Source organism: Astatotilapia calliptera, chromosome 20 (assembly GCF_964374335.1).
Source record: "Astatotilapia calliptera chromosome 20, fAstCal68.1, whole genome shotgun sequence".
Classification (NCBI taxonomy): domain Eukaryota; kingdom Metazoa; phylum Chordata; class Actinopteri; order Cichliformes; family Cichlidae; genus Astatotilapia; species Astatotilapia calliptera.
Window position 1 is genome coordinate 27,341,658 of NC_137441.1, and position 10,370 is coordinate 27,352,027.

Consider the following 10,370-nt stretch of genomic DNA (forward strand, 5'->3'; position numbering starts at 1 on the left):
GAGTCATCTGACATGAAGTTGCATCAGCAGAGCAGCTTCTGATCTGTGGAAAGTCACTCAGACGTGATTGTGTGCAAACCCTCCCACCACCTTACTGCAACTTTAACCAGGAAGATCAACGCAAGGCTCCACTCTACAGTTGTTGTAGCTTGTTTTGACTGCAGCCCTTTACCTCTCTGTGTCATAACTCATAATTATCTCTCTTGGCTACTCAGAGTCAAGTTCAGCGCATGTAAACTAGACAGGCATGGCCCCATCTTTCCCAATAAGATAACTGCTTCCACACGTTTCACAACAAGGAGGGAGCTTGTCTTATCAACTTCAGGAGGTATGATAGTTTTTGACCTTCATCTGGTCGGCTCGTCTTTTTGTGACAAAACAGTTTTTATTTATCATGCTGATACATCAGCAGGTTCCCAGCGTAAGTTCAGAGTGTAAAATAGGAAGCTGCTCAGTCATCTGCCGACGGCCAACTGACAGGAAGGAAGGAACAACTACTACGCTGCGATTCAACAAAAACCTGCCACTTTTGTCTTCAATTCCTCTTCAAAAGCTTTTTTTTTTCGGGGCTCTGTGGAAATACACACTGAATGCTGGCAAAAAGGGGGAACTAGAGCTTAGCAGCAGACCGCCTCCTCATCCCCTGCTCCTGTGCACAATATCCTCTTCTAAACCCACCCCCCCATTTTTTTGCTATCTCTTTGGTTTTAATGAGGCACGCACAAACTGTTTGGATGATTGTCTAGACAGATGGTGCTCAGTGTGTGGAACAGAAGCTGAGACGAGGTAAAGAGGGACAGACTCCTTCTCCGTCATGGGATGCTGCAGTGTGACCCAGAGGCATACTGGAGTGGACGAGGTGGGCCCTGATGAGATTGAGCTCCTGGAACTCTCTGGAGACAATTTAGGGTAAGACACAAATGCAAGATTAGTGTTTGAAGCTAGGAGCTGTTCAAAAAATAAAACAAACAATTTTATTTCACTGTATTTTGATCCTGCAACAAAAAGTTAACTATATAAATATATATATATAAATATATAAATAACAGTTAACAGAACGGCAACGTGTGAATTTCACTCAGTATTTTTTTGAGTGTATCTCTACAGTCACTTTAAATGTGGTTTTTCTGTGTTTTGGAGGAAGCGGTGGCAGGCTGTAAAGTGAAAAGAGAGCTGCTTCTCTTTCAACACATGCGGTTTTCTGTGGCATTTCATTCTTGACATTTTTAAGGTGATAATGTAAAACGCAAGCATAATCCTTTTCAGCACTGCAGCATATTCAGTGTTATCATGTACAGGATATACCACACACTACATGCTTGGCTTTACAGTAACAGGATGTGTTGTCACACAGAGCACTTTAAACTTTAAAACTAGATTTAAATCCAACAAGAAAAAGAAAACAAAAACTGCAGAACAACCAATGACACGCGTTCGATTTCTGCCCATCAGCACCTCATGGAGACACAAGACAGGAGAGCTAATTGGCTCCTATTTACTCAACATGAACTTGGGTGCTCAGTGATGCTGCACTGATGTGATTAGCAGATTACTATAAGACAATGGTTGAAGCATGGAGGGGTTTAATACAGAGTAAGGGCGGGACAAATCCCCTCTCATTCAAAGGCTGGGGGATTAGCAGAAGCTAATCACTGCAGGAGCTTCTGCTCCTTATGTGTAGCTCTTTAATTATAACTGCTTATCAGGCAAGCCACTTATGTTTGTATTTCATAACACACACAAAAGTGTGTGTTTCAAAGATGTCTTAGAATGTGCGCTTGCTAGCTACTGACTGGCTCAGTATACTGATGCTGACCTTGTTTATATACAAGAAAATAATGCAATTTCAGGAGAACCGGCTTAACTAGTGCCGTCACTAGTATGATAATAACAAAAACAGCTATAACGTTTAATCACCAGATGAGTTAGATCAGTAAATATCTAACAGTAATAACAACTTCAAGTCCGTTTATTATTAAACTTGACTTTATTTCCCCAGCCATGATTGTTTTTGTGTTGTTTCAGAGTTCCAGGTTTATTTACATGGCTTCTTGAATGCACTCAGTAATTATATTACACAATCATAATATAAAATGTGAAGTTGAACTGTGTGTGAAGTCATTGTTGTGTTCACGAAACCTGTTTAAACTTTGTGTTATGGCATGTCATCCTGCCGGAAACAGCCTTTAGAAGGTGTCTATACTGTGGCCATACCAGGCCAGCATTATGTGGTTATATGTTATATATGGTTATACCACCTGCCTCAGTCATTTGATATCTTTCTCAGAAAATGAGTTTTGATTGATTGACGGTTTTCAAGCATGTGGTCATATATACAAAATAGAACTAAATAGAGCATATACATGAAGAAAAATAAAGTCCTCTAGTGCTCAAAAATGAGCAGGAGGAACCAACACTTATGAACTCCGACCCTATCACACATTTATAGCTCAGTCATATAGTTAGCTAGTTCCTGGGTAGGTTTAATACATTATATAACAACATTATGTAAAACATACAAAAATATCTATACTGAAAACACCTCTTGTAGCTTAATGCTCCCCCTCAATCAATCTATCAAACATATATTTATACATTGATTTAAATTTCTGGCAATGTGGACAATGCTTGTGCTTAGCCATTTTACAATGTTCTTAAAAACTATTGTATATTTCAATTACAAGGACCTATTATTATTTCCCTACAAATACAAGTAGTCAGCCTGCTCTAAGAGAGAGGATAACCCTCTTATGGCCATAACAGGCACAAATTGTTCAATTGTTTCATGGCCCAGTATTAGATAAATTAGAATTATTTTAAAATGTGAATGGTCCAAAGTCAAAATTTAACTTACTTCTCAAACAATAATATGAAATCATATCTACTTCCTTTCAGCTCTGCATGACTATACTCAAAAATCAACCATTTTGGCATGTATGCTAATTGTCAGTACAGTTATGACTAATGCATTAAAGTGTTTGTACCTTCACTGAGCAAGAGTGCGTGTTTGTTTTCAGTGTGTGGAGCCTGGGAGAAACCAGACTTCAGCTGTCTGTGAGGAACAGCAGAGACGAGCAGCCCCAGCCACCACGCAGACCTTCAATACCACACCTGGAACAAGAGGTTGCTATGTGTGTGTGCTGTGTACTTGACAAATAAACATCTTGACACTTTGATCGTGCACTTTTCAAGGTCAGAGCATGCTGTGTGGTTGAGTCTGAATTAACACTTGTAGTGCTCAGCCGGGGTGAGACGAGACCTCGTGCGCTGTAGGAATTTCCAATGCAACGGTGACATATTCTGCATTCCCCTTTGGTGTGATTCAAACTTTACAGGAAATATACAAGAGAGGAAACATTACTAGACACAGCTTTGTTCTCAGACTTGATTCAACTCTTACACTTTACCTCTGTATTTGTTCCCTAAAGACACACACAAAGTTTGCCTAAAGACAGTGATTCAAGCCTTGCAATGGTGAAATACATTCAGGTTTGCTGTGTAATGCATGTGTTAATACTGACTATAAATAAATACAGTGATACGAGATAGTGGGAAGGGGGAAATGGCCACCCACTAGAATTTTTTTTTTAATTCTCTCTATTTAAGAGAAAACCTTGCATCTTTTAACACTGCTGTCAAAGACAGACAAAAATAAGACACATGAAATGAGCCACAGACATGGGGTGATATATTTTTGTGTCTCTAGGTGGTGCTGTGGGGAAAGAGCAGAGATGAGCTCCACCAAAGGATATACTCCCAACAGCCAATCAGGGGCTGGGAGGGCCAAGCTGCCCACATGTATGGAGAGATCATCCACTCCTCACTGGTGTCTCTCTACATCAGCTACACACAGGTAATATGGTAACACACAAAAGGAGTGAGAAATTTAATGTGTGAGACAGTCCTTGGATTTAGACTAAACTAAAATGAGCAACAAAATAAAATGAAAAAAATTGCTGCAATAAGAAAAATCACATTTAAATTAGTTTAATTAGTTATAAATTAGTTAAATATCATAAACAAGTCACTTAGCACCCACACATGTGTTTATGTGGCCCTTTTAAAAAAGCAGTGAAAATGATTAAATCCTGTGAATTGTGCCTCTGCAGGAAACCCAAGAACACTTCCTGGTTTTGTTCTCTTTCCACCTACTCATCCTTTCTCTGGACCACTCTCGGCAAGACTTTGTTTATGAGGTATTCTTTATACTTTTTAAGACGTGTGGTTAGAAATGCTATGTTAGCAGACGATCACTGGAAAACTGAAGTAAACATATTTTTTCACAGAAGTGAAAACCTTTATTGGATTAGTGTAGTGTAACATAAAACTAAAAGTGGGTGTTAATAATAAAGCTGCGGGGGGTTGGAAATTAAATCACGGGCTGTCATTTGTGCCCTGCAGAAAACAGCTACAACAGAGCATTTTTAACTCATTCTATGAGGACCCCAAGCCAAACTGGTCGACATAAACAACAAACCTTTTAAACATGATATCAGCTTAAAAGTGTGATCATACACTACATGCATGTGTATTTAAATTCTAGTGGGGGTTGTTCCTTATGAGGGGGTCGTTGACCCAGTACTAGCCTTTTACGTCATCACATGAACCAAGGTTTGGGAAAAGGCATGGGACATTACCACTGCTGAAGCCACTGTGAAACCTTACCCCTCCCAGGCTACTGAGGTCACCTAATGGAAGGCTCTTTAGATCCTTGTGTTGTACATGCACATGCCTTTTTTCACACATTGGCTTTATTAATAATGAAAAATTAATTCATTAACTTATTAAATTGTCTCTTGTGATCAGAAAACTGTATACTGTAACTTAAGACCCTGGTCATAATACCCTGCATCAAGCTGCATTCAAACAGGTTAGAATTTTACTTCCAAGTTGCAAAAGGTGAAAATAGAATGATTTAAGTTTTTATTTCCAGCTATGGGTCAAACCCCAAATATACTGTCAAACGTCTATAATGCAGCTATTCAGATCCACTGTGCCTGCCGCCTTCCCAAACACCTTTCACTTTTTTTTGATGAAAATCTCCAAACTTTGTAGGGTGAATTATGTTTTGAAAGTGTAGAAACACAATAAATCTGCAGGAACTTTTAGGGATCAATGTCCTAAATTCTTAAATGTTGGGTTTTTGTTGTCAGGCAATTTCTGCACTGCAATCTTAATACAGGAATCTAATCGTCGGTGTTATTCATTTCTTTAAGTTTGTCTTCGTTTATCTTGCAGGGCATTCTTCCCCTTTCTGGACTTTCCTTCCAAGTTGTCTCTCTGGACTTGGACGCGTCACATTCGCCACACATGTTTGAAATCAGCAGTGAGTCCGTGGAAATTACAGAGTTCCACTAAGACGTGCAAAGCAGTGTGAAAAACTAAGCATGGTTTATGCTGTTCCCTCTTCTATCCAGGTCCAGTGATGGACTCCAAGGTGTTCACGTGTGCCAGTGCGGCAGACCTACAGAAATGGATGCAGCACGCAGAAGACAGGAGATACAAGGCCATGATCCAACCCATGAGTCCCTCCCACTGCGCTCTCTCCTATCTAGTACTGACTAACTGTTGCACTGCATCTGGTTACCAAAGTATTGTAGTTACATGTCAGTAAAATACACTGTGCACATATTTCTCTTCTAGTTACCGTGTGATGAGAACTGGAAAAGAGAAGAACTGAAAAAATACTTACTACAAGCTCCAATATGGCAATGGGAGGGCTCGCCCATACAGCACATGGGTCAGCCGAGCTACGTATCTATTGTCCACATCATCAACACACAGAGACAGGTAGTAAATACTCTTCAACGTCCTCTGAAAGTTTTCTGTAACATATTTTTAAAACATTTTTTGTGTGTTGACATATTAAACTAAAGATGATCAACTGTTTGGCGGGCACAAAAATCACCAAAATTAGACGGTAGGCAATTTCCATTTAGATCATTAAATAGAAACTTGACTTCTTTTTTAAATCCTAATAAAAATTATCTTGTTTTATTAGAATTATAAAATAGTCTTTGGGGAAATGATGAAGCCATCATAGGGAACCAAAAAAATTGCTTGCAAATTAATAATAAGACTGCTCTGAGTTCTCATTCACAGTAAAAAAGGATTGGGTAACTATGACATTAACATTGTGCAACTAACTTATGACAAACCACAACTGGAAAGTCTTGTTAAAATCATGTTCATTGCATTCATATATTGTATGAATGCAATGAACATGATGTATACATGCTGTCTTTCAGCATGGAAAGACATTTTCTTCTGACTTCTTAAAGGCCTCAGAAAAGTGTAAAGACCCTATTTTCAGTACTCTTTCCTTCTACATTTACCACATGATGCAAGTTGAACCATAATTGACAAGAGCACATATTTCCCCTCAGCTCCTAAGAAAAAGGATGTGCAACCTTGTTCTCTATCACCATGTAGCAGTTTTCACTCTTTTCAGCTATGAGTTCTCATAAATATACATTGATACGTGTGTAATTCGATCTTCCAACAACTTAATGCAATCTCATAAACTTAGAATTAATCCAATTAAAAATACAGTCCTCCCACCATCTTGAATACAGTTGTTGAGATAGACATCGCTATTCCGCATAACTGCGTTTTATATATGACTAGAGACCAGCCACCTGCGTAGGACATGTTAAAACTCATAGGCATACGAATGCAGACTCACCATATGACAGATCATAGCTGTGTTTTATCATAAAGAATGTGACCGGCGTCTGGATAAAACGTCATTCTCTACATCATCAAATCAAGCATCATCTCTTGAACCAAAATATGGGTGTTTTAACACACAAAAACTTAAATATGCTTATTTATTCATGATATTTTCTCAATTATTTATTTCCAGCAGATTAGACATATGACCCTGCCCTCCAGACAGCTGCCAACAGGCCGGCTAAACAACAACAACAACAGCTGGTTATAAGCTAACATTATGTCAGCTAATGTTAGGGTGGAGTGTTCTAAAAACAAACAAAAAGAAAAAACACAGTTTTCTTCAGATAAACAGGTTGATATACATTCTCATTCACATCATATGAGAGTTTATTCACAAGTGTCCGAGTTAGATCTACTTCAAAAAAGTATCTCGAAAGCCAGCTAACAGCTGCTAACTGTGGCTAACAGAAGCTAAACAGTAGGTAGCAGAGACTAACATCAGCTAACAGCAACTAACATAGATTAATCCCAGATAACAGAGACTAACAGCCACTAACAGTGGCTATCAGCAGCATAAACAGCAGGTAACATAGACAGAGATAACCCCAGATCACAGAGGCTTACAGCGGCAAAAACAGCTGCACTTACTGACAGAGAAGTTCAGGGTATCTTCAACAAGTCACTTCTCTGTCCCTGTCATGGGCAGAAGTGAGATTCAGATTAGTGTTGTTCTTTGTTCAGATTATCTCAAATGAACATGTGCAAGAATTTCCATAAAGCTGCTCAATGCACAAAAAGTCTTTTCAAAAGACAACAAAAGCGGATAAAAATCCTAGAAAAAATTAATGTGATCGTCCTTTAAATTGGAAATATAACACGGTATATGTCTGTGAAGGTTCTCAGTCATCCAGGTCATGGTAGTCAAAGGAGCTTGCAAAGAAAAATGTCTGGACTTCTTTAGGTTTAAATCTGGGACTCTCCACCAGTTGACTTTAGAACTGAAGAAGCTTCTCGGATGAGAGGTGAAACGTCTTCAAGCAACTTAAAGAAGTCCAGATGCTTTTCTTTGCAAGCTCCTTTGATAACACGGTATAACAGGAAATGTGAGTATGCTCACATACAGTAACCAAGGCATGCTGGCTTTGTTCTTTTAGGGTCTCCAAGAAAGACTGATGGTTCTCTTCCCTCAAGACATCGTGCTTCTATCTGTTGACAACAAGCGCCTGACTATAAGATATGAGGTACTGCAAAATTACTCTGTGGGAAAAATCCATAATAACACCTTTTCTGCTGCTGTGACAGCAAAACTTCCCAGTGTCCCAGTAATTATGACATGTTCCTTGTTATTTTGGTAGGTAACATGGTAGTTCAAACTTTCTGCCTTCATCATTCAGTATCTTTGTAGTAGAAAATTATTTCCAAAATGATGAACTAACTATTCTTTCTTCATTTTCGCTCGTATTTATATATACACTGTTAGAGAAGTGGATGCTCAGGCTTCAGACTGCTCTACATGTTTAGTTTCTGCCTGAGCTTTTAGACTTTCGACTGCGTATGATGTGAGAGGAGATGTTGTTTATATGGTTATCTGTCTTTAAGGACAGAAGCCCAGCTCACCTGTTGTTAAAACCTTTAAAGCAGCATCTAGAAAACAACTTGTCTTTTCTGTCATTCTAACAGGGAAGGTTGCCCCGACAAAGTGTCAAAGCAGTTGAGAGGTCAGCCTTGCCTGGACGGCTGGAGTTTGAACTGATAGGTACACTCTACACACGTGGTATCTTTGTATTTTTAGTTAAATGCAGCGTTGGAAGGGCAAAAATAAATATGTGATTCATTTCATATAATCACTGTTTTTGTTTGGATTTAGGTGAACTGGTGGAGCCGCTGCAGGTCTCTTGTACCTGCATGGAGGATTATCAGAACTGGATTTTTCAGTTACAACAGGTTAGACATGATTGTATGATTATACATGTTTAATGAACCATTAAAGAATAATGTATGGGCTGTAACAGTGAAAGAGGCTAAACAGGTCAGGAGAGATGAGGGAGTCACAGGGAAGGTGATCGTTTGCAGCCAGATTGTGTAGGTTTAATTTTAAACATTATTATGTGCTTTTTATTTAAATGAGTGAAAAATAAAGAAATTTTAAAAATACTTTTCTGCAAATTAATTTAAAAAACTGCCATGTAACACTTTATCAGCCAGCAATACTCATTCACCGGACACTTCATTGGGTACACCTTGCTAGTTCTTCATGGCATAAATTCAACAGAGTGATGGAAACATTCGTCGGAGATTTTGTTCCATGTTAACATTATAGCATCACACATTTGCACAACTGTGGACAATAGAAGGCACAACTTGTGAAATGTAGCCTCGTTTTTCTTTTCTTAGTCGACACGAGTGGCACCTGTTGCGGTCTTCTGCTGCTGCTTTCAGAGATGGTCTTCTGCATACATCGGTTGTAACTAGTGGTTATTTCCATGCTTGAAGCAGTCTGGCCGGTCTGCGCTGGCCTTTGGCATCAAAGACATTTTCTCCTTCTAGGATCATTCTCTATAATCCCTCGAGATGGTTATAATGGAAAATCCAGTTTAAATCACCTTTATTCCCCATTCTGATGTTTAGTTTGCAAGTCATCTTGAACATGTCCACATGCCTAAAGGTGATTTGCTGATTAGATATGTGTGTTAACAAGCAGTTGAACATGTATATCTAATGAAGTGACCAACAAAGAGTTTTTTTGGCCTAAATGGTTTGCCAAGAGCAGGAGGACATAAACATTCAAGAAAATTGTGGCATTAAACGGTACGTTTCCTTAGCAGTTGTAAAGTAGCTGCATAATAAAATACTTTCTAGAAGAAAACTTTCTATGAACTGACCGATCACATTTCTGCATAGTTTAGGCTTATGTGTGGTAGTCACTTGTTTTAGTTTGGTATGAAAATCAACTTGTATGAACTTGTTTGAGATTAAAAGCACATTCATGCAGCTATATTCAGCAACTCTGAAAGCAGAAGATATAAAAAATGTTTATTTGGACACTCCTTAAGCACAGGCTTTTTAAAGTCCGTTGTTTTTCTAGATGCAAGAAAAACTGCTTGTCATGCAGAACATGACGTGTGGTGCTTTAACCGTGCGGCATATTTGCATAAACAAGATTTTCTTTTTAATTTGCAGCCAGACAGAAGCAACCATGTTACTGTGAGTCAACCGCCACCTCCGATAATGCCAAAGCTGCAGAGGAACAGGAAGGAGTCCCAGGAACCAATGCTAGCAGCCGACCCATATCACATCAATGGACGCGGCTGATTCCTCAGACGGGAGGAAGAGCCTCAAACGTCACTGTAATCATAAATTTGAAACATGTAGATAATTTGTACATATGTCTCGTATGTGCCACAACATGGAGGCAGAGCAGTGAAGACTTCTCGTTCTAATCTTTGATATATTTGGTTGATTTTGTCACTGTGAACAGACAGAACACAGCACTTAAAGCCAGTATTCATGTTCGAGCGTAAACTAGTCCTTGACCCAGTTTCAGAGCAGATCAGACCTGAAGAAATGTTAGATGTAGAAACTGTAGAGTCTCAAAAATAGCTTAAACTTAGGGGTGAATAAACTGTAAATACCTGTATGTAGCTTTGTTTTACCTTTTCAAAATAAACTATTTAAAAAAGTTTAATTCCAAACAA

At 38.8% G+C, this 10,370-nt stretch overlaps 1 protein-coding gene across 2 annotated transcripts; it reads left to right on the top strand.

Annotated features, from left to right (window-relative positions):
• The first annotated feature begins 8 nt into the window (after positions 1-8).
• Positions 9-10,370, top strand: LOC113013161 (putative pleckstrin homology domain-containing family N member 1). Of its 2 annotated transcripts, XM_080294249.1 has the most exons (12): positions 9-328; positions 747-909; positions 3,018-3,123; positions 3,707-3,853; positions 4,110-4,196; positions 5,239-5,326; positions 5,418-5,554; positions 5,644-5,790; positions 7,830-7,916; positions 8,356-8,431; positions 8,543-8,619; positions 9,856-10,370. In XM_080294249.1, exons 2-12 carry the CDS (start codon positions 815-817, stop codon positions 9,985-9,987), a joined length of 1,179 nt encoding a protein of 392 aa, XP_080150375.1. In that variant the 5' UTR covers positions 9-328; positions 747-814; the 3' UTR covers positions 9,988-10,370. The 2 variants fall into 2 exon arrangements, with proteins under 2 accessions (XP_080150375.1, XP_026009630.1); XM_026153845.2 differs by lacking the exon at positions 9-328 and having other exon boundaries at positions 340-909.

Excerpts from the sequence above, each read along its gene's own strand:
- LOC113013161 (XM_080294249.1), top strand. The coding sequence starts at position 815 with ATGGGATGCTGCAGTGTGACCCAGAGGCATACTGGAGTGGACGAGGTG. Across the intron at positions 910-3,017 it reads CTCTCTGGAGACAATTTAGG|TGTGTGGAGCCTGGGAGAAA; the intron begins GTAAGACACAAA and ends GTTTGTTTTCAG. Across the intron at positions 5,327-5,417 it reads ACACATGTTTGAAATCAGCA|GTCCAGTGATGGACTCCAAG; the intron begins GTGAGTCCGTGG and ends TCTTCTATCCAG.